At 59.3% G+C, this 27,797-nt stretch overlaps 1 protein-coding gene across 3 annotated transcripts; it reads left to right on the forward strand.

Moving 5' to 3' along the window:
* Nucleotides 1-7,268: 7,268 nt before the first annotated feature.
* ATP13A2 (ATPase cation transporting 13A2) lies at nucleotides 7,269-27,765 on the forward strand. 3 transcript variants are annotated; one of them, XM_004603663.2, is made up of 28 exons: nucleotides 7,270-7,459; nucleotides 11,767-11,861; nucleotides 11,951-12,133; nucleotides 12,379-12,437; nucleotides 12,540-12,657; nucleotides 13,480-13,559; nucleotides 14,566-14,643; nucleotides 14,848-14,917; nucleotides 15,787-15,921; nucleotides 16,017-16,083; nucleotides 16,168-16,299; nucleotides 18,704-18,859; nucleotides 19,201-19,311; nucleotides 19,394-19,440; nucleotides 19,523-19,711; nucleotides 20,772-20,978; nucleotides 21,382-21,477; nucleotides 21,561-21,720; nucleotides 21,947-22,067; nucleotides 22,172-22,296; nucleotides 23,285-23,445; nucleotides 23,558-23,674; nucleotides 23,753-23,832; nucleotides 24,063-24,215; nucleotides 24,316-24,412; nucleotides 26,579-26,802; nucleotides 26,878-27,029; nucleotides 27,182-27,765. In XM_004603663.2, exons 1-28 carry the CDS (start codon nucleotides 7,450-7,452, stop codon nucleotides 27,484-27,486), a joined length of 3,528 nt encoding a protein of 1,175 aa, XP_004603720.2. In that variant the 5' UTR covers nucleotides 7,270-7,449; the 3' UTR covers nucleotides 27,487-27,765. The 3 variants fall into 3 exon arrangements, with proteins under 3 accessions (XP_054995391.1, XP_004603720.2, XP_054995393.1); XM_055139418.1 differs by lacking the exon at nucleotides 7,270-7,459 and adding an exon at nucleotides 11,386-11,461; XM_055139416.1 differs by having other exon boundaries at nucleotides 7,269-7,459; nucleotides 11,767-12,133.
* Nucleotides 27,766-27,797: the final 32 nt, after the last annotated feature.

A 27,797-nucleotide genomic window follows, 5' to 3' on the forward strand; every position in this document is an offset into this window, starting at 1 on the left:
AGAGGGGCACAAAAATCAAACTCAGGTCGGCCGCGTGAAAGGCGAACGCCCAACCGCTGTGCTATCGCTCCAGCCCCTAAAAGTACGATCTTTTTTTGTATTATATGGTTTTGGGGGCACACCTACTGGTATGCAGGACTCTCTCCTGACTCTGTGCTCAGGAATCGCACCTGGAGGGTCTCCCTAAGAACCATACGTGGTATCTGGGCCCAAACCTACGTCAGCGCACGGAAGGCAAGCGCCCTGCCCCCTGTACTGTCTCTGGCCCCATAAGTATAAACTTAAACCAAGCTGCAAATTCTAGATTAGCACCAGTGAAACAATCCAATTATCGGCCCTGACACCCGAGGTGGGACCGCAGTTTTGGTTTCACCTGAGATAATCCTTTGGTTTTGCTAATTGCCGTCCCTCGGCCTTTCCTGCTGAGAACCCTCCTTTTGGTGCTAGCCCGGCCACAGAGCCTTTCTCATTGCTAGACTAGAAGCTGTTCGATGCATGAATTCTTTCATTACGTCTCGATGTTTCTTGAGCTGTATCTTTTGAGGTTTTGCTTTGTGGAGGGCCTCCCAAGCCAAGCTCGGGGACCTGAGGGCCCTCCCTGCAATACTCAGCCTCCCAGATCTGATCACAGTTCAGTGTGGTACCTCCCGGTGGGCTACAACACAATACTGGAGGTCAGGGGCAGGAGATAAAGGGGCTCTGTGGTGCGGGGATCAAAACAGCATCTAGCGCACCCTGTATTCTCTCTCCCCAGACAGTTTTGCTTTTTAATACCAGTTTCTCCAGCTTTCAGTGTTACTTAAAACCGTTTTGGGGGACTGGAGAGATACTATAGTAGGTAGGGCACTTGCCTTGCATGTATCTTACCCAGGTTCAATCCCGAGCATTCACATGGTCCCCTGAGCTCTGCCGGGAGTCATTCCTGAGTGCAGAGCCAGATGGAACACCTGAGCATCACCAGGCGTGACCCCCCAAACAGAAGAAACCATTTTATTTAGCCTTTACATTTTGTTGAGGCCAGGTTTGAGATTGCTCCGGGCAGGCTTCGAAGGACTCCTCAAACAACGAGTGGACTCAAGGGACCCCTCACAGCAAGCCTGGACTCCCATGCTGCTGCTTCGGCTCTGGGGTGCTTCAAAAGTCGCCGCATGCTGGGCTGGAGAGGGAAGTCCACAAGCCAGAGTGCTTTCCCCACTGAAGCCCAGGTTCAGTCCCCACCAGGTGTAGTCCAGGAGCAATAACCGAGAGGCAGCAACATTCTGAAGACATACAAAAGTATGTCAAGTGGAAAGTGGAAGCCTTGGGCTGGAGAGACAGAAGCTAAGGCACTTGCATTGCATACGGACAACCTGTGATCCTCTGCGTTGCCTCTGGTCTCCCAGGTACCGCCAAGAGTAGGCCCTGAACACCACTACCGGAAGTGGCCCACAAACAAAACCCAAAACAAATGTGGAAGCCTCGGGCTAAGGGTTAAGATGCTTTGCCTTGCCTGCAACCGCCCCCTGTTCAATCCGAGCGCCACATATGAACCCTGAGCGAGCACCACCAGGAGTGATCCCTGAATATATCGAAGCATAGCAAAAAAAAAAAAAATCCAAGAACTCGTGTGGTCTTGGGGCCACACACCTGGGTGCTCACTCCCAGAGGTGCTCCTACCGGCAATTCCTGGGGACCATATCCATTGCCAGGGACCGGACCGGCACTGTGGTCTGCAAGCTGAGCACTCCCATTCCTGTGCTGTCGCCCCAGCTCCTCACGCCTGCTTTCTGGGATGAAGCAGTGAGCGTATCAGGCAACGCGGACTTCCTGAGTCATCTTAGGTGGCTACGATAAAGGTCTAAGGCACTGAGCATGAACGCTAACAAGCTTTGTGGCAGTAATGGGACACAATTCAAATTGCACAATTCATCTCTGCCATTGCGAGGGATGCGATGCTGGGCTAAAAAGGATCAAGATCTGATTCGTTCCCTGCCACCAGAAGCCCAGGACACTAAAATGCAGAGAACAGGGTCTTTGTCCTTAAGTTTCTCAGAATTCTTTCCTTTGGGGTTTGTACCTTTGGTGTTTGAGGGCCACACGCAGCAGTGCTCAGGGACTTATTATGGCATACAAGGGGGACCATCTGGTGTTGGGGACTGAACGTAAACTTCCTGCATGCAAAGCACAGCACACTCCAGCCCCTTGAGGGTCTCTCCGACCTACATGCCTTTTGGGGGAAAGGGGTGGCATCCATCCAAACCCTGTGGTACTCAGGACTTACCCCTGGTTCTGTGCTCAGGAGTCATGAGTCTTGATGTCCTGAGTCCTGATGGGGCTCAGGGGTCCATATGGGGTGCCAGGGACCGAACTTGGGTCAGCCGTGTGCAAGGCAAGGTTCCTGGCACGCTGTGCTATTGCTCTGGCCTGCACTGCAGGATTCTTGGCCACCTCAGTAAGATCACACAGTACATGTTCCTCATCGAGGACTGGCAAACCACCCACAGAAGACAGGAGAAAGGAGTGTTCCCTGTGGTGTTCACACCTCCTGCTCCCTTCTGCCGTGAGGAAGGAAGGTCAAGTTCCTGGGCTCCTGCAGAACGGGACTTTGTCCCTGTCTCTAGGTCAGAAGGAAGCCATGAGGGTGTCTCCTGGCGTGTAGGGGCAGTTCCACAACTCTAGCTCTGATAAGAGGCAGGAGGAGCCAGGGAGGTGGCCCCTTGCAGTCCCTCCCTCTGACGCTGTGCAACTGTAGGTTGTGCTCACCTCATTTAAACTCAGCTGGACTCGGCCCGCAGCAACAGGTAACTTAATTTAGCACTTGTTTCATCTCTCACTGGGTTGCATGCCAGACTTTTCTAACTGCAGACCTGGGGCCTGAGAGATAGTACAGCGTAAGGTGCTTGCCTTGTGGCTGACCCAGGTTCAATTCCCAGTACCCCATATGATCCTCTGAGTCTGCCAGGAATGGTCCCTGAGCACAGCCAAAGGTAAACCCTGAGCACTATTGGTTGTTACCCAAAATAAAATTAAAATAAATAAGTAAATATATCTGCAGTCCTGAAGAGAAAAGCTATTTTGTGCTTTATGCTACTTCTCTGCCCTAATTGTGTCCAGATGATATACCTTTGTTCACTAAAGATAGGCTGTGGTCGGCTGGAGTGGTAGTACAGCAGGGAGGGCGTTTGCCTTGCATGTGGCTGACCTGGGTTCGATCCCCAGCAATCCATATGGTCCCCTGAGCACCGCCAGGAGTGATTCTTGAGTGCAGAGCCACGAGTAACCCCTGTGCATCACTGGGTATGACCCAAAAAGCCAGAGGAAAAAAAGATACACTGTGGAATGTTTTGTTTCTCCAGGTAAAGCATCTCTCTCTCTCTGTCTCTCCCTCCCTGTCTCCCTCTCTCTCTGTCTCTCTCCCTCCCTCTCCCCCTTCTTCTCTCTCTCTCTCTCTCTCTTTCTCTCTCTCTCTCTCTCTCTCTCTCTCTCTCTCTCTCTCTCTCTCTCCCTCCCTCCCTCTCTCTCCCTCTCTCCCTCTCTCCCTCTCCTCTCTCACTCTTTTGGTGGGAAGAATCCAAAAGATAGGGGCCCGGAGTGGGTAGGGCGTTTGCCTTGCATGCGGCCGACCCGTGTTCGATTCCCAGCATCCCATATGGTCCCCGGACCACTGCCAGGAGTAATTCCTGAGTGCATGACCCAGGAGTAACCCCTGTGCATCACCAGGTATGACCCAAAAACAAACAAACAAATATAAAAGAATCCACAAAAAAAAAAAAAATCCAAAAGAGAAAAAAAACAGAAAAAAAGAATGAATATGGTCTCTGCCTTGCATGAGGCCATTCCCAGTTTGAAAGTTTGAATTCCAACAGCACATATGGTCTCCCAGCACTGCGAGGGGTCACTGATCCCTGAGCACAGAGCCAGGATAGGCCCCAGAATACCAACAACAATAACAAAAACAACAAAATCACAAATATGAAGGGCCAGAGAGATAGTTCAATTGACTGAGCACTTGGTTTGCCTGCAGGAGCCCTGGGTTCCATCCCCAGCACGACCTGGTTCTCCAGCACGGTTAGGTGTGCCCGTCCGCCCTCTTAAATAAGGAGTCAGAGAGATGATACAGCAGGTAGGGTACGTGCCTTGCGTGTGATAGACCTGGTTTCTATCTGGCACCCAGATGGTCCCCCGAGCCCACCAGAAGTGATGCCTGAGCCCACAGCCAGAAGTACCACCCGAGTGCAGCTGGGTGTGGCCCGATGTGAAATGTGCGGGCCAGGGATGTGGCTCTGGTGGAAGACAGGCCTTGCATGTGTGGAAATCAGGGGCAACGTGGGCAGCAACGTAGCAGTACAGCACATGTGAAGAGCACATGCTTCACACATGTGAGGCCTGAGGAAGAGCCTTGTCACACCCCCAGAAAGAGAATAAATGAGGTTTCCACATGCAGCCCACAATGGAACAAATGCTTCAGAAATTCAACCAACAGGTCTCTGTGGGAAGACCCTCAGTGTGGAAGGCAACTGTGGGGGCTGTGGGGACGGCGAGGGCCGTCAATACCCAGTTACAGAGTTAGAGGCCTCTGTGCAGAGGCTGGAGCTTATTATTGCTCATCTCACATCCCCTGCGGTGGGGAGGGCAGCTCGCCCCTCACCTGTGCTATCACCCACATTCTCTTCCTCTTCTTCTCTGTTTTGTTTTTGTTTTTGTTTTTTTGAATCACACCCAGCAGTGCTCAGGCTTACTCCTGGCTCTGCACCAGGGATCACTCCTACTGGTGCTCAGGGGACCATCTGGGATGCCAGGAATCGAACCTGGGTCAGCCGCTTGCCAGGAAAATGCTCTACCCACTGTACTGTCACTCTGGCTTCTCTCTTCCCCTTCCTGTTGCCTAGGAAACACCATGATAAATCGCTGAATCCTACTTTCTGGGCCTAGACAGCCAAAAATCTGGTCACGGGACTTGAAACTAGGTAAGAAAAAATTCCCTTTTGTTGCAAAAGAAAAAAAAAATCTAGTGAAACTAGAGAAATCAAGAAGTAAGACCGTGATCTAGAATAAACCGGTCCAAACTGGTGACATCTCATGCCTTTGGCCACATGAACCAGACACAGTCTGACCTCCTCATACGCCTCCAGGGAAGAGCAGCCCCTGTGGGAAGCTTGTCCAGGGCCCAGCAGCCCTCAGCTGCCCCAGACAACCACACAGTCAGAGCCACTTCCCCAGAGGTAACCCCTGGCAGGTGACGGGGCCTCCCACTTCCTCTGTGGCTTGGAAGAGCTTGCCCTGGCCTCCTGCCCCCACAAGGCAAGGGGCCAAGTGGCAGGTGCAGCTCCTTCCCGAATAGTTCAGAGGATGGAGCCTCCACCGTGGAGCTGCGTTGTCGGCAATGGGAAGGCGAAGGCCCACCCTGGGGTTTGGGAAGCTTCTAGGGCAGCGCCCAGATCTGAAAGCACCTGCCTTCATGAGGGCCGGAGCGATAGTACAGCGGGGAGGGCACTTGCCTTACACTTGGCCGGCCCAGGTTCGATCCCCGGCATCCCATATGGCCCCCTGAGCACCAGCAGGAGTAATTCCTGCATGCAGAGCCAGGAGCCTGAGAATTGCTGGGTGTGGCAAGAAAAGAAGGAAGGAAGAGAGAGATAGACAGAGGAAGAAAGCGGCTTCAGCCAACCACCTGCCTTCTCACTTGTTTCGGCTCTCAACCACTTCACATGAAAGGGAGGAAGGGGGAGGGGCTGGAGTGATAGCATAGCGGGTAGGGCATTTGCCTTGCACACGGCCGACCCGGGTTCAAATCCCAGCATCCCATATGGTCCCCTGAGCACCGCCAAGAGTAATTCCTGAGTGCAGAGCCAGGAGTAACCCCTGTGCATTGCCAGGTGTGACCCAAAAACCAAAAAAAAAAAAAAAGAAAGAAAGAAAGAGAGGAAGGGGGAGGCCAGTGATGACTTCAGACTCTCCTTGGCATACCACACACCACCTGTGCCTGCCGCTTCCACCAGGCCCACCTTGGCTCAGGGGGGAGGAAGGGGCTCTGAGAAGTCACATGGTCCATGGACCCGCATAGACCAGGTCCTCTCACCTGAACTGAATGAGAAGGAAACTGGCCCCTCCCCCCACCCCAGGGGCCGGCCCAGGCTGTGGAAGGGCTTCACTCTCCCCCAGCTGCTCAAACCCCATCAACGCGGATGGCATCTTTGACTCTGCCGGCCACCGAGTCCTGCTCAGATTCGCCCCTTTGCCTCAAGTCCTTGCTACATTTCAGGCAGTGTTGAGCCTTCCCTGCTTCACCTTCTCGGGTCCCCCAGCCGTCGTCAAGGGGACTCCTTCGCGTGACAGGGTGTAGCTGGAGGTGGGCTCTGCTTCCCGGTGCTCGCTGCCCCTGCGAGAGCAGTTCCTCTGGCCTGGGAGAGATGCCTGTGCATCAGGCCCAGTCCCATCCCCATGCTAAAGTGAGTTTTGTTTTCAGTTTTTCGTGTGGGGCCACACCTGGTGGTACTCAGGGGCGACTCTCAGCTTCGGGGACGCTCTTGGAGGTGCTCAGGGGACCCTGTGGTGAGGAGCATTGCGCCGGGGCCTCCTGCATGCAGAATCACGCTCTGGCCCACTGAGCTGCCTCCCGGTGACAGTTTGTCAGCAAAGCCAGGCACTGCCCCTAGTGCTTTACAAGCTTTTTCTTTTCATATGAATCTAAGAACTTCTTAAAGCATGGGGTAGGGGGTGGGGGGTCAGGAGGCAATCTTGGTGCTCAGGGGCACCCCTGGTAGTGCTAGGGTGGGGGGGAAATTACATAACTATATGTAGTATCAGGGATTGAAACGGGGTGGCCACACGCAAAGCAAACACCTTAGGTACCACACTATCTCTCCAGCCCTGAAGGGTTGTTAATGTCATCTCTGTGCTGCGCTCAGAGTGTGCGTGTGTGTGTGTGTGTGTGAGCGTGTGTGTGTGTGTGTGTGTGTGTGTGTGTGTGTGTGTGTGTTGGAGGTTCGTTGTGTACCGGTGTTTCATGCCCCTCTGGGTCTATGTGTTTGTCACTTAGGTTTGCTGCGTCTCTGTCTCTGAGTCATACCAGACCGGGGGCCGTTGCGTCATTGGATCCTGCTTTTGAGGGTACTGCGTTGTCCGGTGTCTTGTGGGAGCCAGTGAGCGGGGGCGGGTTGCGGCGGGTGGGTCAGAGCAACCTGGCCTCTGCGGACTGGCAGAAACCGGCTCGGACTACACTTCCCAGCAGCCCGGGCGGCGCGGCGGGCGGACGTAGGGCCGCAGTGGGCCGGGCGTGGCGGCGCTCGGAGCCCGCCTGCAGCCCCGTCCCCTGCGCGCCGGCTGCGGGGTCCCGCCGCTGCCCCCGGGCCGCCCCGCCCCGCGGTCCAGGGCCCCGCGCCTCTGGCCTGCCGCCTGCCGCCTGCCGCCTGCGTCCCCGCGGCGGGGCACCGCGACCCCGGGCCTCGGCGATGAGCTCGAAGCGCCGACATGAGCGCAGGTGAGTGCGCCGGGAGCCGCGCGGTCCCCGGGCCACCTGTCACGGCGCCTGCCGAGGGGCCCCGGCCCCGATCGCGACCTCCGGGGGGAGAGACCCCCAGCAACCCAGACGTCGCGGGGATCTGAGCCCCCCATCGGGTCGTTCTCCGATGTGCCCCCGAGCCCGGGACGGTGCGCAGCGCGGCCGGGCACCGCGCGCCTCCGCGCCCGTCTCACGCAGCTGCGGGCGCTGGTGCGAGACGCTAATTGGGGACGCGCCGTGGCTATGCGCGGGGAGACGCCCCACTCGACCCCCTGCTGGGCCCGTGGTGTCTGGGAAGGCAGCTGGGGCCCTGCGTCCCAGGCCTCGGGGCTGAGCGGATGATGGAACTGCAGAAACCAGGTGGCCTGGATCCTGGGCCAGCCACGCCACCCACATTGCTGCCAGGGCCATGCACATTCTCCATCCTACCCGAGCCGGGCCAGGAGAGCCCAAGGCCCACGCCTTCCAGAGTCTTCGTTTATATTTTGTGTGTTTGGGGGTCACACCCATCTGTGCCCAGGGCTTGCTCCTGGCTTTGCATTCAGGAGCTACTCCTGGCGGTGCTCAAGGGACCATATGGGATGCCGGGATCAAACCCATCTCAGCTGTGTGTAAGGCAAGCATCCTGCTCTCTGCTATGGCTCTGGCCTGGGTCTGCATTTTAGTCCCACCCATGCAGATGGTAGTTTCCTCCTATCCTGAAGGCCCTCTGTGCCATGGGGGGGGGGGGGGGGGCAGGGAACTTCTCAGCTGCTGGGCACTCCTCAGCTTAGATCTCTCCCTCCACATCTACCCCCTCACCAACCCGTCTCCCCAATCCAGAGTGCACTCAGGATGATGGGGTTGGGGGCAGGGTGCTAAGGAAAAAAAAAAAAGGCTTCTGGGCTCTACATCTAGAGTCAGGTAGACCTGCAGGGTTGTCCCCCATCCTCAGCCTGGCATAAAAAAGAAGGCAGCGACCACAGGGGACAGCACAGAGGAAGCCCCTTTGCGCCCTGGCCAGTGGTCAGGTCCCCAGCAGGAAGCCAGGACTTCCGCAGGAAACAAGAGGTTCCCAAATGGTTTTGACTCTGGTTCCCTCGAACTGCCCCCGGGGCTCTGGACAAGTCTAGTCTCCTCCCGCCCAGGGGCCGCTGGGAAGGCCTGGGCTGTCAGAGGAGCAGGGAGAGATTCCCATGCCGACGGTCTGCCTGGGTTGCCCCTTCCTGGCTGCCCCGAGCAGGGGCTCCTGAAGCAGCCTGAGCCTTCCTGAGCCGTCCCGGGGAGAGTGAGTGGTGACCAGAGACACACACCGAGTGTTTGGTTTTGGCTTTTGCTGGGACCTGCTGAGCCACACCCAGCAGTGCTCAGCGCCGGCACCAGGCTTGGTGCTTGGGACTCCGAGTGGTGCCAGGGCCAGAACCCAGGCTTCTCACTTGCCAAACCTGTGAGCCCAGCCCTTCAGCTACCTCCTGGCACCCCTACAGCAGAGTGTGTGGGTGACACCCTGCAGGAGAGAGCCTGGCGCCTGAGTCTGCCAGGAGATAGGATTCCCCCAGCTACCGCTTTCCAGAGACTTTCATAAGCGTCCCCTTCAGGCTGCCTAGGAACGGACCCTGATGAGGTGGTTGGGGTCAGGTGGGGTGACAGACACAGGAAGAACTTCCCAGAGGAAGCGTCTTTGTTCCCAGGTGAAGGGGTGGTGCGGGCTGGTCTCTGGCAGGGCCCTGCAGGGAGAGGCCCTGCCCTTCCTCCAGGCTGACCCACTGCCACTGGAAGGCAGGGAGTGGACCCTCGCTTCCATCCAGTCCCGAGAGCTGAACATGAGTCCATCCATTCCTCATCCACTTATTCCCAAGCCTTGGCCTGGTGACCACACCCCGAGCAGGACAAGGGACCTGAAGATGTCACGGTGGTGTCTGTGGGTGAGAAGGAGATGGGCAGAGTGGACCGGAGTAAAACAGGCCCGTCCTGGCCCAGGACCCATCCAGGGGTGAAGTGCCTCTGTTTTCTCAGCTGTAAGCTGTGTCAGCTTGCAGGGCTGTGATGCATAAAGTCACATCCGCATGAGGTGTGTGTGTGTGTGTGTGTGTGTGTGTGTGTGTGTGTGTGTGTGTGTGTGTTGGGGGCTGGGGAGGGGTTGCAGTGCAATGCTGCAGACTTCTCCCCCGCTGTGGACAAGCTGTAGTGCTGTGTTTGGGGGCCCACAGAGAGCTGTGGCCCAGCCTCCACCCTTGGGTTTTCTTTTTCTTCTTCTTTTTTTTTGCTTTTTGGGTCACACCCGGCAATGCACAGGGGTTCCTCCTGGCTCATGCACTCAGGAATTACTCCTGGTGATGCTTGGGGGACCATATGGGATGCTGGGACTCGAACCCGGGTCGGCTGCATTCAAGGCACACGCCCTACCCACTGTGCTATCGCTCCAGCCCCCAGCCTGGACTTTTCAGACACTGTTGGGAAAGTCGAGGGAGACTGAGACCTGGCTGGCAGGAAAGCTGGCCCTGCTCCCCTGCAGTCCACACAGAAGACCCTTCAGACAGTGACAGCAGCAGCGGCTTCCGGACTATTCCATGGGAGTAGAAGCCCAGAGACGCTAAGGCACTTACTTTCCAGAGCACAACCTGCTTGTCAAGCCAGGAAACATAATTTGTGAGCAAGATGAGGACATCTTGAGGGTGACACCATGGTTAAAAGTGAGGCCCCCCGGGGCTGGAGCCATAGCACAGCGGGTAGGGCGTTTGCCTTGCACGCGGCCGACCCGGGTTCGATTCCCAGCATCCCATATGGTCCCCCGAGCACCACCAGGAGGAATCCCTGAGTGCAGAACCAGGAGTAAACCCTGAGCATCAACAGGTGTGACCCAAAAAGCAAAAAAAAAAAAAAAAAAAGTCAGGCCCCACCACTCATAGGCTGTGTGGCCCTTGGGCGGCTTTCTGCACCTCTCTGAGCCCTTTCCTCATCTGTGAAAAGGGCATCTGCTTGCCACTTGTTGAGTCTGCAGAACGCCCTGGAGCAGTGCCTGGTCTGTTCCCCCATCACAGCCCTGAGGGTGGCTGAGTGTTTTCAGGAGTGACCCTTGCTCCCAACACTGCTGGCTCCTACCAAAAGTGAAAGCCAGGCTAGAGCGACTGTATAGTGGGGACGGTGCTCACCTTGCACATGGCCAACCTAGGTTTGATCTCTGGCAGCTCATACGGACCCCAAGCCCCACCGGAAGTGATTCCTGAGTGCAGAGCCAGGAGTAAGCCCCGAGCATTGCCAGGTGTGGCCCCAAAACAAAAACAAACAAAAGGGTGAATGCCTACGCGTGTCCAGAGACAGGACAGTGGGCAGGGCACTTGCCTTGCACAGCCATTCGATCCCCTGTGCACCATATGGTCCCTTGAGCCTGTCCAGGGGACTGACCAACTCAGTCCAGGGGACTGAGCACTAACTCTTTTTTGGTATGGCCAAAAAACAACAACAAAAGAAAAGTGAAAGTCCACTCTGGTGTCAGCCTCCTAGACGAGCATTCTGACACTACTGGGTACTTGCTGTGTGGTTTTGGACAAGTTAATGAACTTCTCTGAGCTTTGTTTTCTTCTTCAAAGAGATCATCAACATTCTGCACCCTGGACATTTTTTTTCTTTTGTTGCAGGCCACACCTGGCAGTGCTCAGGGCTTATTCCTGGCTCCGTGCTCAGGGAATCACTCCTGGCACAGCTGAGGGGATCATATAGGGGTGTTGAGGACTGAGCCCAGGCCAGCCACATGCAAGGCAGGCTTCCTACCCACTGTATTATCTCCCTGGCACCACCCTGGACGTTTATTCCACAGGGACCCCACCCAGCTGACGTTGGCAGGAGCCCAGGCACACTCTTGGTGACGCTTGGCCCAGCGGTTCAGGCCCGACCGGGGAAGGCACCAGCCAAACCAGGCAGTGCTCAAGGAGCACCGTACGATGCTGGGGTTCAAACTCACGCATGTGCCAGCCCTTTGCCTGGCCCCAGGCTGGGCATCTGGTCAGTCTAGACTCAGCCCCTCCTCCCAGCAGGTCTGGTCGCTGCCCTTGGAGTGGGGCCCGGATGGGATTGAGGGGCACGGAGCTCCCAGAGACTGACCGCTGCAGGCAGGGCTGAGCCGGGGAAGCCTGGGTGCCCGCCCCCACCACCCCCCATTTCTGGGCTCCCACCGCTCGGTCGCCGGGCCCAGCAGCTGCGAGTGGAGCCCGGCAGTGGGACGCAGGAGCCGGTGTGGAGGTGGCTTCAGGAGGGACGTGGAGCGGGAGACGCCTCCCGCAGACGCCCTTTCTCCTTCCCGCCCGCAGACAACAGCCCTCTTGTGGGCAGCACGGCCCCTGGTTATGGGACCCTGACCATCGAGCCTTCTCTCGAGGCCCTCAGCTCCTCAGTTTCATCCGTGGTAGGTGGGGTTGGGAACGGCCGAGGCGGACCCGCCCCCGCCGCCCGCGCAGACAGCCCGCCCCACCGTGGCCCTGTCCGCCCCGGCAGAGGCTCAGAGGCTACTCTAGCAGCCCGTGGCGGCTCCTCGGCTATCACCTTGTGGTCTGGCTGCTGGCAGGGATCCCTTTGCTGCTCTTCCGCTGGAAGCCGGCTTGGGGGGTGCGGCTGCGACTCCAGCCGTGCAGTCTGGCCAGCGCCGAGACGCTCATCATCGAAACAAAAGACAAAGAGGTGAGTGGGGCCAGGGTAAGGGGTGGGGGCCGGGGGCGGCACTTGCTTGGCTGCTGATCTCCTGTAAGCCCTGACAGGGCTCGTCCGCGCCAGACCTGCCGTGGCTCTCCCATCCCAGCCGCAGGCAGGAGGGGCAGTTGGGCGGCACCTGAGAGTGGTCTCTGCCCCACACCCCAGCCTCCTTCAGCAGGGGGCACGCGGGGCGGGCGGGCACTTCCGGCCTGAGCCTGTCCCTCATGTTCCAGGATAGTGCGTGGCGGCTCTATACCGTCCGGGTGCAGACCGAGGCCGTCAGCGAGGACAGGTGAGGCCGCCCCTCCTCCCCCCAGCCCCCCCCCACCGGTGCCACCCCTGGGGTGTGATGGCGGGAGACCCCGGGATGGAGAGCTGCCGCGTTCCTCTCCAGCCTGGAGCAGCCGCTGCAGGCCACAGCGGTAGAGGATGGCCGGAGCCAGGCCGCGGTGGGTGCCGTGCCCTCGGGCTTGTGGGAGGACACAGCCCAGCTCCACGGGAGAGAAGAGGCGGTGAGTGGGCAGCGGGCCCTGGAGGCAGCCTTGCCCCTCGGGGCCTGTGCAGGCCCCTCTGCATGTTCCTGTTGTGCTTCTGTGTTCTGATTCCGTTGCCCCGAATGCTGGCATGTGAGCGGGGAGATGGCTCGAAGGACTGAGTGCAAGGCTTCCTGTGTGGAGACCCAGGTTTGATCCCCAGCACTGCACGGTCCCGGAGCAAACCTCCCACCCCCGGCACGGGATCAGGAGCAGCCCCTGTGCACTGCTAGGTGTGGCCCCCTGGAGCAGAAAACAAAGCCAGGGGGCCAGAGAGACAGAACAGCAGGTAGGGCACTGCCTTGCCCACAGCCCACTCTGGCTCTGTCCCTGTTCCCTAACGCCTCCAGGACTGATTACTGAGCTCCACCAGTGTGGGCCAAAAGCAAAGCAGAAAACAAACAAAACCACCTGCTCCCGGCCAGCTGTGCACCCAAGCCTTCCCTGCCTCTTCCTGTCACGCTAAAAACCCCAACACACACCACACATACATGCAGACATACATGCACACGCATGCACATACATACGCACACAGACACATGTGTACATGTACACAGACACATGTGCACACACATACATACATGCCCACAGACATACATTTACACCTACACATATACATATATAAACACATGCTACACATGCACACACACATCCACACACAGACATTCACACACAGGCATACACATTCACACACATCAGGCACGCACGCACACATGCACACACACACACACACACACACACACCCTGCACCTGGGTCACTCCGTGCTGAAGCTCGGTCTCTCCCGCCCCCTCTCCCCCCAGAAGCGGTTGTTGCGCTTCTACGTCTTCCAGGGCCGCCGCTACATCTGGCTGGAGACCCAGCAGGCCTTCTGCCACGTCAGGTAGGCCACAGCCAAGGAGGCTTCCGCACGCCTCCGTGGGGCCGGGTCAGGCGTGGGGTGGCGGAAGGGGCCTGGCCTTGGCTCTGCTCTTGGCTGGGGACCGCCGGGTGGAGAGCATCCTCCCTCCTCCACCTCCTCCCCTTGTTTTGAAGGTGGGGGGCCGTCCCAGGCCACCCCCGCAGTGTTTACTCAGCAGGCGGGGTCCCAGCGGGGGTGAGGGCAGATGGCTCTCCGAGCACTGGGCGGGCGACCGATTCTGTGGACAGCCTCAAGGGTGGCTGTGACTCAGACCCTTCGCGAGGTCAGGACCTTCTGTCCCAAGCCTCGTCCCTGCTGGGCCACCCGCTGAGGCTTGATCATATGGACCCAGTGCCTCATCCCTCCAGCCCTAAGCTGCGGCCCCTCAGACCCGGGTGCGAGCTCAGGGACTTTTGTCTGGAACGTGGTTCCGGAAAGCCTGGGGCAGTGAGTCTGCCCGGGGAGGGGTGCCCAGTGCTCATGGGGATCTCTTGGAGCCAATTCAGAACCTGTGTCCTGGGTACCCTTGTGCCATGAGTGAGGGACCGGGGGGTGCATCCCTCCCAGGAGAGGCTCTGGGCTGCCCTCGGCCCCCGCCCCCCACCCCAGTCTGTTCTGCTGGAGTGGGTGTACTCACGGGGTCCGGGAGCCCCCCAGTAAGGGCAGGTGTCGGGCAGAGATGGGCCCGAGCGGGTGGCGGCGGCCTCCGTGACTGCATTGCCTGAGAGCTGCTCTCTCTGCAGCCAGACCCTGTCCAGGCTCTGCTGGGCAGTGCCCTCACTGTCCCCCAGTGCAGAGAGCAGACAGGCCCCTCTGAGCAGTCACGGGCCCCCCTCAGATCATGCTTCTGCACCAGAGGAGCGCCTGGAGCCTCTGCCCTTCCCTGTCCTGGGGGAACGGGTTTGGGGCCCTCCTGGGCTGGGGGTGCAGAGTTTGTGCCTGTGCCCCTCACGGCGCCCCCTCTCCCTCCTGCCCGCCTGCCCCCCAGTCTGCTGGACCAAGGCCGCACGTGTGAGGACGTCCATCTCTCCCGCTCCGGCCTCAACCTCCAGGACCAGCATGTGAGGTGAGAGTGGCTGGAACAGAGGATCCTGGACACAGGGAGCCCCCCTCGACCCCAGGGCTGGTCACTCCTCTCACCTGCATGCCTGGGACTCAGTTTCCCCAGCTGTGAAGGGAGGCAGCCTCCTCTCTGGCCCTGGCTTGGCGCTCAGGGGTCCGGCCGGGCTCCAGCATGAGGAGCGTGAGCCTCCTGCTTCTCCTGTCACAGGAAGGCCGTCTACGGCCCCAACGTCATCAGCATCCCCGTCAAGTCCTATCTCCAGCTGCTGGTGGACGAGGTAGGGTGGCCTCTTGCCCGCTTTACGGAGGCAGCTGACCTCACACCCTGTCCCTCTTGCATCTGGGGGCAGGGGTTCAGGGACTAGCCGCACAGCACACTTCTCAGAGCCACACTTCAGAGTGGGGAGGGTCTCTATGGGGCCCCCACTGCCCATTTTTAATCTGTCCGCAGTCCCGTGAAGAGGGACTAGGGATGCCCACTCACTCAGGAGGAACCTGAGCTTTAGGGTCACTCAAGGACCGAAGGGGCTGGCACCCCGGGAAGGGCATCCTTCCAACCCTCTGAGAAATGAAGGAAGCATCTTGGGTCTGGCCTCATGTGGACCCCCTCAGCCACTGGGAGTAAAGTAGCTCTTAAACGAGCGGCCTTAGGGCTGGAGCGATAGCACAGCAGGTAGAGCGTTTGCCTTGCACACGGCTGACCCGGGTTCGATGCCCAGCATCCCATATGGTCCCCTGAGCACTGTCAGGAGTAATTCTTGAGTGCAGAGCCAGGAGTAACCCCTGTGCATCATCAGATGTGACCTCAAAAGCAAAAAAAAAAAAAAAAAAAAACCAAAAAAATCATTTAAACGAGCGGCCTAACCCTTTTGTGCCTCGGTTTCCTCATGGGTAGAGTGGATCTGGTGGCGGAAGTACCCGGGAGTGGACGGTGCTGGTAGAGAAGCGGGGAGGGCCCCTGTCTTCCCCGACATCTGGGGCTTGAGAGCGGAGAAGCCGGGCCTCAGGGGGTGGCTGCTCCGAGCACTGGCCGGGAGCAAAGCCTAACTTCAGTCCTCGGGCAGCTGCCTCACCGCCCCCAGGCCAGTGGCTCGGCTGCTCCAGGGGGCCCGTGCCCTGAGGCTGCCTCCCTCCTTCTCTCCCCCAGGCACTGAACCCCTACTACGGGTTCCAGGCCTTTAGCATCGGGCTGTGGCTGGCCGACCACTACTACTGGTATGCCCTGTGCATCTTCCTCATCTCCACCCTCTCCATCTGCGTGTCGCTGTACAAGACCAGGAAGGTGGGTGCCGCCCGGTGGGCGGGGCGGACCAGGGCAGACGGCTCCTCCAGGGGGGCCTCCACTCACCTGCTGCCCCCATCTCTGCCTGTCCACAGCAAAGCCAGACCCTGAGGGACATGGTCCAGCTGTCTGTGCGGGTGTGTGTGTGCCGGCCGGGGGGAGGTGAGGAGCCCGGGCGCTATGGGGGGGTGCGGAAGGGCCCCGGAGGGCGCCATGGGCCATGCTCAGCCTTCTGCTTGCCCGCAGAGGAGGAATGGGTGGACTCCAGCCAGCTGGTGCCCGGAGACTGCCTGGTGTTGCCCCAGGAGGGCGGGCTGATGCCCTGTGATGCCGCCCTGGTGGCTGGCGAGTGCATGGTCAACGAGAGCTCGCTGACAGGTTAGCCCTGCATCCCCTCCCCCCACCCAAGCCCTGGGCCCTAGCTCCCCTGGCCACGCCCCCCTCACCAGCTCCCCACCAATGCTCCCTCCCCCGATGCTCTCAGCCCTGGGTCAGAGCATGCTCTCTCTGCTGAGATTTCTGCTTTGCCTTGTGTTTTTTTTTTCTTTTTTTTTTGGGGGGGGGTCACACCCAGCGATGCTCAGGGGTTACTCCTGGCTCTACACTCAGGAATCACTCCTGGCGGTGCTCAGGGGACCATGTGGGATGCTGGGAATCGAACCTGGGTCAGCCGCGTGCAAGGCAAACACCCTACCCACTGTGCTAACGCTCCAGCCCCCTGCCTTGTGTTTTCAAGGAACCATCCTGGCTTCACTCCCTGACCCGCACCCCTGGGGGATGTGGCTTCCATGCTCTGAGTCTCAGATTCCTCTTGGGTCAGGTTCACTCAGTGCTTCCGGAGCCTGAGTGGGGCCATAGTGAACTGTGGACCCGGGTCTGGTTCCTAACTATCTGAGCCCCTGGGGCCGATGAAGATTCCTCCTGGGGCTGAGCTCACAGTGGACCCTGCATTTGAGCCCAACATGAGTGGTCCCCAAGTATTGCTTGGAGCACCGACCCCCAGCACGAAATTGGGGGTAGCGCATCACCAGGTGTGGCCTCAAAGCCAAAAGTAATATTTTCATCGACATGCGCTAAAGGGTTGCTGAGGTTTGGGGTTTTTTGTTGTTGTTGTTGTTATTTAGTTTGGTTTTGGTTTTGATTTGGGGCCACACTCAGCAATTCTCAGGGCTTGCTCCTGGCTCTGTGCTCAGGGATCACTCCTGACAGGAATTAGGGGACCATCTAGGGTACTGGGGATCCAACCCATGTCAGCCACATGCCAGTGCCCTACTCACTGTACTGTCACTCCAGCATTTTCTGAATTTTTTTAAAAACATTTTTGTATTAGAAATTGTAAACCGCAGTAGCAGCTGCGTGACTTTTTATCTCTTCATTCTCATCAGTGGAAAACTTATCAAATATTTCCTTGTCAATAGAGCTGTATTCTTGGGGGATAAATTCCAACAAAAATAGTGAGTCTGTGTTGAAACTCCAACAACAATAGTGAGTTTTGTGTTGAAATATGGAATGTAATCAAGGTAAAGAGAAAAGGAAGTGAAATTACCAGTCACGGGGGGGGGGGGGTTGCGGGGTGAGGGGTGGGATGTATACTGGGTTTTTTTGTTTTGTTTTGTTTTTGTTTTTATTGGTGGTGGAATATGGGCACTGGTGAAGGGACAGGTGTTTGAGCATTGTATACCTGAGACATAAGCCTAAGAACTTTGTAACTTTCCACATGGTGATTCAATAAAATAAATTAAAAAATATATATACAAAAAAATTTGTATTGAATCACCGTGAGATACAGTTACAGAGCTTTCATATTTTTCAGTCATACAATGATAGAACACCCATTCCTCCACCAGTGCACATTTTCCACCACCAGTGTCCCCAGAATCCCCCCGCCTCGTTTCACACCTCCCCCTGCCTCTATGGCAGACAGTTTCCCCCAAACTCTACTTTGGGGCATTATGATTTGCAACACAGATACTGAGAGGCTATCACGGTTGGTCCTTTATTTTTCAGCACGCATCTCCCATCCCGAACGATCCCTCCAGCCATCATTGACTAAGTGATCCCTTCTCCATTCCAGCTGCCTTCTCCCCCAGCTCACACTCCAGCATTTTTAAAAATTATTTTAAATTGCTCCAGAGGCTACTCCCAGCTCTTAGGGGCCGTGTGCTGTGGGGATCCAAGCCAGGGCCTCACCCACGCGGGGACAAATGCTCCCCTACTTGAGCGTTGCGAGGTTGCCTCTCTTTGCCTGCCAGGCCTTACAGAGCCGAACAGGTCACTGTCTTTACTGGCTTGAATATAAGCCACTCCCAGGATCTGCCAGGAGTGAGCCTTGAGCTCAGAGCCAGGAGTAAACCCTGAGCACAGCCAAAAAGAAAAAAGAAAGAACAAACCAAAGAAACTGCCCCAACAGAAGGGGCCAGAGAGCTGGTCCAGCGGGGAGGGCACTTGCCGTGACATAGTCAGCCCAGGTTCAATCCCTGGCAACACATACGGTGCCCCACGCCCCACCAGAAGTGATCCTTCCTTGAGCACAGAGCCAGGAGTAACCCCCGAGCATCCCTGGGAGTAGCCCCCAAATCTAAACAAGCAGCTCCAGCAGGAGGACGTGTCCCGCCCCCATGCCCGGGTGCTGCCTGGCCTGGCTGAAACACTCCCCTTGCCTTTCGCCCTCTCTGAGCCTCAGGGTCCCTCTCTGGGAAAAAGAGACCAGGAGTCCTGCGCCCTGGGCGGGTGGGTCCGGTGGGCAGAGGGCCCCGGTGGGCTCACGCCGCCTCCCTTTCAGGGGAGAGTGTCCCCGTGCTGAAGACAGCCCTGCCGCAGGCACCAATCCCCTACTGCCCAGACGCCCACCGACGCCACTCGCTCTTCTGCGGGACGGTCGTCCTGCAGGCCCGCGCCTTCACGGGCCCCCGCGTGCTCGCGGTGGTCACCCGCACAGGTAGGAATCAGGGTGGCCGCGGGGGCATGGGGGCAAGGTGGGCCCAGCCCTGTCCTGCCCTGCCCACTCGGGCGGGCTTCAGGGGATTGGAGCAGCCACGCCACAGCTGGGTGCCTCTGGCTGCACCGGGAGGGGACCCAGTGTCAGAGTCGCCAGAGGTGACCTTCTCAGCCCGAGCCCCAGCTCTGCGTGAAATGCAATCCCTACTCCGTAGACACTGCCCTCACTTCCTGGCCTGCAGAGGGCCCTGGGCCAGAGCCGGCTGGCCGCACTCTGAGACCCCACGAGGGCAGCCGTCCTTGACCTTCATGGACCCTGCCTTGCTTTCCTGCCTCTCTCAGGGTTCTGCACGGTCAAAGGGGGCCTGGTGAGCTCCATCCTGCACCCCCGGCCGGTCAACTTCAAGTTCTACAAACACAGCATGAAGTTCGTGGCTGCCCTCTCTGTGCTGGGTGAGTGCCCCCCGGTGCCCCTCCTTGGCTGCTGCAGTGCTCCCGGGCCCAGCTGCCACTGAGCCCCACGCTGTCTCCCCAGCTCTCCTCGGCACCATCTACAGCATCTTCATCCTGCACCGCAACCGGGTAGGCTTTGGCGGGGGGCCGGGGGCACCCTTCCCGGGACCCTTCCCGGCCCGGCGCTGGACACGCTCGACCCCTCCTCTAGGTGCCTGTGAGCGAGATCGTGATCCGGGCCCTGGACTTGGTGACGGTGGTGGTGCCACCCGCGCTGCCGGCCGCCATGACGGTGTGCACGCTCTACGCCCAGGGCCGGCTCAAGCGCCAGGGCATCTTCTGCCTCCACCCGCTGCGCATCAACCTGGGCGCCAAGCTGCAGCTGGTGTGTTTCGACAAGGTGAGCGCCGGGGCCACAGGGCAGGGCACAGCATCCTGGGCAGACACCAGGACACACCCACCTGCCCCTGCCCTTCGACCCCATGGTCCAGGATCCTGCTAGAGATCCGTGCCGGGCGGGGACACTTGGGAACCCTTGCAGTGGCAGGGGTGATGGCCCAGAATGTTTCTTCATTTGTTGGGGACCCAGAAAGGGGTCTGTTGGGGACTGGAGAGCCAGCAGGGACCCCCCCCATACCTCCAGGCAGGGATGGGATCCCCACACCGGTATTCATCCTCCTCCTCCCCTCCCGAATGAGAGCTGGGGGCCATGCCGCCGAGGGTGGGGACAGGCGTTAAGGACTGGAACCAGGGGGCTATGTGAGGGGTGGGATGGGGTCATTCCCTGAGAGGGGAATTTGAGGGGGGCAGCTCTGAGCAGGCCCCTCAGGAGCTCATGGAGGAGGGGGTCTCAGGAGGGCGGAGTCTGACCGGGCACGCCTCTGGGGAGCTGGACGATGTGGCCTTGGAGCGTTTTCAATTCTTGTTTGTTTGTTCTGGGGCCACAGCCTCACCGTGCTTGGGGGCTACTCCCAGGCCTGCTGGGGGATTGCGTCCGGGGACCATGCTGGGTGGGGGGGACCATGTAGTACTGAGAATCGAACTAGGGCCTCCTGCGTACGTAGCACACACTCGCCACTGAGCCCCCTCTCTAGCCCCACAGTGTTCAGACGGGGACAGGGACAGGGGCAGGATCAGAATCCGAGCCCGGGAGCCACTGTGGAACTGGTGGTCAGAGGCACATGGGAAGTGCGCTCCCCACACACACAGCGGGCGGCGACCCCCGGCCCCTCGCCTCACACTGCTGAGCATGTGGTGGGCCAGGGGAGTGGGCCGGAGTGCCCCGCACCAGCCTGCTGGCCCGGGTGTTAAGGACCCCACGGGAAGTGGTGCCAGCCAAAGGAACAGGAAGGATGGGGAGGGGGTGACCCCGGCAGAGGGCTGGGAGCCCCCACCCCATGACTGACGTGGGTGCAGCTCGAGTAGGACTCCCTGGCCAGCCCCACCCTCGCCCCCCGCAGACCGGCACGCTCACAGAGGACGGCCTGGACGTGATGGGGGTAGTACCGCTGAAGGACCGCGCCTTCCTGCCGCTGGTCCCCGAGCCCCGCCGCCTCCCCATGGGACCCCTGCTGCGAGCACTGGCCACCTGCCATGCCCTCAGCCGGCTTCAGGACGGCGCAGTGGGCGACCCCATGGACCTCAAGATGGTGGAATCGACTGGCTGGGTGAGGAGGCGGAGCAGGGCCGCCCCTGCCGCAGCTCTGCCCACCTTGGCACTCTGGGTGGGCTCTGTGATGTGCCCCCTCGGTCCCCATCAGTGACAAAAATGGCCTTGGCCGCGTGCTGACCACCAGCCCCGTGCCCGCGCAATGCCTGGGGCCCCAGGACGCAGCTCAGAACCTGCCAAGGGAGGAAACGGGGGTAGCGGGAAGGAGCCGTCCCCGGCTGTCACCCCGCCCCTGTGGGGGCTGACAGCCAAGGCCACACTCTTGACGCTGCTGGTCCTATCTCCTGTGATCGGGGAGCGGGGGCCTAGTTGCTGCCCCGGTGGGGGGGATGGGGCGAGGGTTGGCCGTCCTGGCCCCAGTCCGCAGCCCGTGCTCAGAGGGCTTCTCTGCCTGCCCGCAGCTCCTGGAGGAGGGGCCAGCTGCAGACTCGGAGTTTGGCACCCAGGTCTTGGCCGTGATGAGACCCCCACATCAGGAGCCCCGGGCGCAGGGAATGGTGAGCCGAGGAGAGGGAGGGGTGCGGCCAGAGGGCTCGGGGGGGCGGGGGGCCAGCCCCTCAGCCACCTCTCGGCCCCGCAGGAGGAGCCCGTGGTGCCCATCAGCATCCTGGGCCGCTTCCCCTTCTCGTCGGTCCTGCAGCGTATGAACGTGGTGGTAGCGTGGCCGGGGGCCACCCACCCAGAGGCCTACGTCAAGGGCTCCCCCGAGCTGGTGGCCGGCCTCTGCCACCCCGAGACAGGTGAGAGGAGCAGGACAAGTCTGTGGATCCAGCAAGGGCCAGGGGGTGTGGGGGTGGGGAGGGCCAAGGGAAGTGCCCATCAGAAGGGGGGCCAAGGGGGTGCCTCGCCTGGGGGGTGCCAAGGGGAGGTACCCAGAATGGGGGAAGGCTCACGGGGGGTGCCCAGCATGGGGGAGGGTGAGTTGGCACCCAGTCTTCTGTCCTGTGATGTGACTCTCCCTGGCAGTGCCCACCCACTTCGCCCAGACACTGCAGAACTACACAGCTGCTGGCTACCGTGTCGTGGCCCTGGCGGGCAAGCCTCTGCCCATTGCCCCCACCCTGGAAGCCGCTCAGCCACTCACCAGGTGGGCCTGGCCCCTCCCTCGGGCCCCCGGGGCTGGAGCCTCCCACCCAGGCCGGGCAGAAAGCCTCGGGGGAGAGACTCTGATCCGGGTCTGTGGCGTTGTAGGGACAGCGTGGAGCAGGACCTGAGTCTGCTGGGGCTGCTGGTCATGCGGAACCTGCTGAAGCCACAGACCACCCCCGTGATCCGGGCCCTGCGGAGCACGCGCATCCGCACCATCATGGCCACAGGTGCCCTCCACAGCGCCTCCTGGCCCCGCTTCCAGTCCGGTCCTGTCCAGGCATTTCGTGGGCTTTTTCCAGGGTGCTTTTCCCCCAGCCGCTCCCATTGCCCCAAGAGGAAAGTGAGACTCCCAGGAATGGCTTTGCTAAAACCCAGGGCTCGTGGCCTTGGCCTCCCCAAGTTCAGTTTCCATCATCATCATCATCATCATCATCATCATCATCATCATCATCCCGTTGATCATCTAATTTCTCGAGTGGTCTCAGTAACGTCTCAAATTTGTCCAGCCCTGAGATTTTAGCAGCCTCTCTTTACTTGTCTTTTCCAATGGTGCCGCATTGGAGGTCAGGGGAATGAGACCCAGCATTGTTACTGGTTTTGGCATATGAATATGCCCCAGGGAGTTTGTGAGGCTCTCCCATGTGGGCAGGAAACTCTCGGCAGCTTGCCAGGTTCTCCCAAAGGGAGAAGTAGGCTAGTTCAGTTTACACCTCTGAGAAATGTGGGGGAGATGGGGTGGTTTCAGCACCTCAGAGTTTGTGACAATCTCATGGAATAGGAAAAGAGATTCTCAGGCCGGAGCAAGATAACAGTGGGTAGCCTTGCATGCAACCGACCCGGGTTCAATCCCCAGCATCCCATATGGTTCCCTGAGCACCCCCGGGGATAATTCCTGAGTGCAGAGCCAGGTGTAACCTCTGAGCATGGCTGGAAAACCATAAAAAGGAAAACACCAATGGGGTGCCAGGCTCAGTCAGCGGGTTCCCCATGCACCTCTCACACACACACACACACGTTCCAGCAGAACCCCTTCGCACTCCCTCAGGAGCCAGTGGGCTCCAGCCCTGTGTGTCTCCTAAGACCCTGCCACAGGCCAGGGAACTGGGCTTCAGACAGGTGCTGCTTCGCCAGAGTGAGGTCCTACCCCGCTTAGTTCCCCTTTCTGCAGGGGCCGGTGACCTCTGAACCCTGACCTTGACTCCTCCCCCTCCCCAGGGGATAACCTGCAGACAGCGGTCACCGTGGCACGGAGCTGTGGCATGGTGGGGCCCCAGGAGCAACTGGTCATCCTCCATGCCCGCCCCCCGGCTCCAGGCCAGCCGGCCTCTCTGGAGCTCCTGCCCGATGACCTCACGGCCGCTGTGAACGGGGCCATGGTGAGTGTGACCCAGCGTGCCCGCCACACGTGCCACTGCCCCAGGGGCCCACCTGTGTCACCTCACCCTGGGCCCCACGCCGAGCTGAGCTGAGCTTCCCGGTATACCCCAGGACCCTGAGCAGACCTCAAGTTATACTCCGGAGCTGGACCCCCGACCCCGCCACCTGGCGCTCAGCGGGTCCACATTTGAGGTCCTCATGAAGCACTTCCCCAGGCTGCTGCCCAAGGTAGGGAGCCCCTCGCCTCCCCCTGCTCCACCCCCTGCCTCATCCCTGCAGTCCTCCGCCTCACCCCACTGCCCACAGGTCCTGGTCCAGGGCTGTGTCTTTGCCCGCATGGCCCCAGAGCAGAAGACGAAGCTGGTGCAGGAGCTGCAGAAGCTTCAGTGAGTACAAGCGGGCAGCAGGGCCCCTCAGAGAGCACCCGCCCAGCCCCGCTGGCAGTGGACAGGCCCTTCACGTTACCAAGCCCGTCCTGGGGGCGGGCAGTCAGCGTCCTGCCGCCGTCCCTTGGACTCAGCCAGCCAGCCTGTGGGGGGGATGGGGCCGCATCCCGCATCCCGGGCCCGGCGCCTGCCTGTGTGTGAGCTGGGCTGCGCCCCCTCCCGTGTGCCAGGTACTGCGTGGGCATGTGCGGCGACGGCGCCAACGACTGCGGGGCCCTGAAGGCGGCCGACGTGGGCATCTCGCTGTCGCAGGCCGAGGCCTCCGTGGTCTCCCCCTTCACCTCGAGCATGGACAGCATTGAGTGCGTGCCCATGGTCATCAGGTGAGGCGGCAGCCCCCCCCTCCCCCGCCCCCGGGGCTGCGGGCACCGCTGGCTCAGCGTGGCGTGGTGGCCCCTGACGCCCCACCCCCCCCGCCCCCAGGGAAGGCCGCTGCTCCCTGGACACGTCCTTCAGCGTCTTCAAGTATATGGCCCTGTACAGCCTGACGCAGTTCATCTCTGTCCTGCTGCTCTACACGGTGAGCCCCTCGCTGCCCCGGGCAAGCTCCGTGCTGCATAGCCCATGGGGGGGGGGGGTCAGAGCCTGGGGTGCGGGGCCTGAGCGGGACCTGGTGACAGCAGGATCTGGAGCCACTGCTCCGGGCCCCTCTTTCAGCCCGGGTGGGTCCCGGGAGGGAGCTCTGTGTCCACAGGGGAGGTTGAGGGGGCCCCAGGCTGCTGCCCCTCTCCCCCCAGCCTCACGGTCCCGACACCACCTTCACCTCCCACCCCCGTTCACGGAAGTGGGCCACACCGTGGGGCTGTGTGGATCCTGTGCCCGTGTCTGTCCTTGTGTTCCCCGTAAACCTCGGAGTGTCCCGAGGCCCAAGGCTGTGGTGACCAGTAACCTAAGGGGCCAGCGATACAGACCCTCACACTGCCCGGTGTAGGGGCACTCCCCCAGCAGGCTAGGCCTCCCAGCATCAGGCTGGAGGACAGGCTTTTTATTTATTTATTATTTTTTAATTTTTTTTCTTTTTGGGTCACACCTGGTAATGCTCAGGGGTTACTCCTGGCTCATGCACTCAGGAATTACTCGTGGTGGTGCTCGGGGGACCATATTGGATGCTGGGAATCGAACCCGGGTCCACCGTGTCCAAGGCAAACACCCTACCGACTGTGCTATCATTCCAGCCCCAGGCTTTTTATTTATTTTTATTTATTTATTTATTATTTATTTATTTTGGTTTGGGGCCGAACCCAGCAGTGCTCAGGACTTACTCCTGGCTCTGTGCTCTGGCATCTCTCTATTGCTCTGGCATCTAAGAGGGACTTTTTTTTTAATTTATTTTTTAAATTTCATTTTCCCCTTACACATTATATAAACACTGGCTTATGAAGTTATTCATGGTGATTTGTTACAGACATCCAGTATTCCAACACCAGTCTTACTACCTTTGCACCTTCCTGCCACCATTATCTTAATTTTCCCAACTCTCCCTTAAGCCTGCCCCCAGGGCAGTCTCTCAATAATTTATTTTATATTGCATGTTATAAATAATTTGCTAAAAGAATGATCAAAATGCTTCTTTGGAGAAAGGTGGTGAAGGTTGTTACATCTCACCGTGGAATCATGAAATCCCTGTGTAGGAGATTATTAAGATGTTAATAGGGTTAAGTCTTAGGTGTTCATATTTTGTTAATAGAGATTGGTTGCCTTCTGCATTACATTTCATCCAATCTGGTGTGGTCCTCCGGGTTTATTAATGTTGTAGAGTTAAAGATGTCATTTGGCCATGAATGCAACCACACGCTCCGGGAAGTCCCAAGTTCACAACACGGTGATACAGCTGGAATTTTAACTGGGTGGCGGCTTTGGGGCGTGGGCCTGACTGCTGGGACTTCCCGAAGTACAGAGAGATGAGGGGAGGTGGCCCATCCCCAGCTCCATGAAAGCCTGGAGATTTTGGTCTCAAAACCTGCATACCTGAGTTTTTCAGTAGATTAATTTCTGGAGGCTCATCCAAGCACTAGAGTGTGGCTGGGAGCATGGCAGTGCTTGTGGAGAGTGGAGGTTTTCGGCTACCGGGGATCTGTTTGGGCGGGCGCTGAGCTCACCCACTATCTCCTGGGTGCCCTGGATGACTCAGCCTTGCGTAGGGCCAAAAGCATCTCTGCAACTTGTTGATCTCTCTCAAGATTTAGTTATGAGTCTCTAGATCATGGCCGGTGAATGAACTTACTTGGTGCCGGAGGCGGTTCCTGGTCATGACTGCTGGGAAAGAGGGACTTTTTATTTTTTATTTTATTATTATTATTATTATTATTATTATCTTTTTTGGGTCACACCCGGCAATGCACAGGGGTTACTCCTGGCTCATGCACTCAGAAATTCTCCTGGTAGTGCTCAGGGGACCATATGGGATGCTGGGAATCAAACCTGGGTCGGCCACGTGCAAGGCAAACGCCCTACCCACTGTGCTATTGCTCCAGCCCCCAAGAGGGACTTCTTAAAGGCAGTGCAGCCCCTATCCACTAGACTCAAGGCTCCTCATGGTTAGGGGGTGCGGCCACCCTGTTAGATTGGCGGATGGAAGCCTCCTTCCCCGCCAGACTTCTCGAAGGAATTGCTGGTGCCTCCAGTATTGACTCTGGCCAACCTGAGTTGGGGCCAAGCCTCAGTCTCCCCTCTGTCCTCCCCACAGATCAACACCAACCTGGGCGACGTGCAGTTCCTAGCCATCGACCTGGCCATCACCACCACGGTGGCAGTGCTCATGAGCCGCACAGGGCCGGCGCGGGCCCTGGGCCAGGTGCGGCCCCCCGGGGCCCTGCTCAGCGTGCCCGTGCTCAGCAGCCTGCTGCTGCAGGTGGCCCTGGTGGCCGGCGTGCAGCTGGGGGGCTACTTCCTGACGGTGGCCCAGCCCTGGTGAGTCGGGAGCCCCCGCCCCCTCCCCGTCTTCCCCACACCTGCTGCCTGACACCAGCTCCCTGCACCGCCCAGGTTCGTGCCTCTGAACAGGACGGCACCAGCTCCCGACAACCTGCCCAACTACGAGAACACGGTGGTCTTCTCGCTGTCCAGTTTCCAGTACCTCATCCTGGCCGTGGCCATGTCCAAGGGCGCGCCCTTCCGCCAGCCGCTCTACACCAACGGTGCCAGCCCGCGGTGGGGGTGCCGGCTCCTGCGTGGGGGGGCAGGGGGGAAGCAGGGCAGAGAGGGAGGAAGGTGGGAGAGAAGTGGGGATCTCCAGGCTGGGGGCAGTGCTCCCCAACTGATAGACCCCTCACACCCCTGTTCCCCGCAGTGTCCTTCCTGGTGGTCCTGGCGCTCTTGGCCTCTATTCTGGTGGGCCTCCTCCTGGCCCCCGGCCTCCTGCAGGGGCCGCTGACACTCAAGCCCATCGCGGACACCCGCTTCAAGCTGCTGCTGCTGGGCCTCGTCGCCTTGAACTTCGTGGGGGCCTTCATGGTGGAGAGTGTGCTGGACCAGTGCCTCCCCACCTGCCTGCAGTGGCTCCGGCCCAAGCGGGTCTCCAAGAAGAGATTCAAGCAGCTGGAGCAGGAGCTGGCCGAGCAGCCCTGGCCGCCCCCTACTGGGCCCATGAGGTAGTACAGGCCCCCGGCCGACACCCTGGACACTGCATCCCTGCCACTGAGCCTCCTGGGCCCGTCTGCAGACACCATCGCCATCCCTCCCTACATCCCTGAGGTTGGCAGTCCGCACACTTGTGCCCCAAGTGCATCCGCCTGGCCCCATCTCTCCTGTCTCCACTGTTGGGGGGCAGTACGAACTGTGGTTCCCACGTGAGACCCTCCCGGTCCAAACAATAGTCACCAGCCCCATCAGAGCTGTTGTCGGTGTAACAAATAAAGTCTCATATTTTCCTGATGCCTCCACCTGTCCCTCACCCAAGAGCCTGC

Source organism: Sorex araneus, chromosome 5 (assembly GCF_027595985.1).
Source record: "Sorex araneus isolate mSorAra2 chromosome 5, mSorAra2.pri, whole genome shotgun sequence".
NCBI classification, from domain to species: Eukaryota; Metazoa; Chordata; class Mammalia; order Eulipotyphla; family Soricidae; genus Sorex; species Sorex araneus.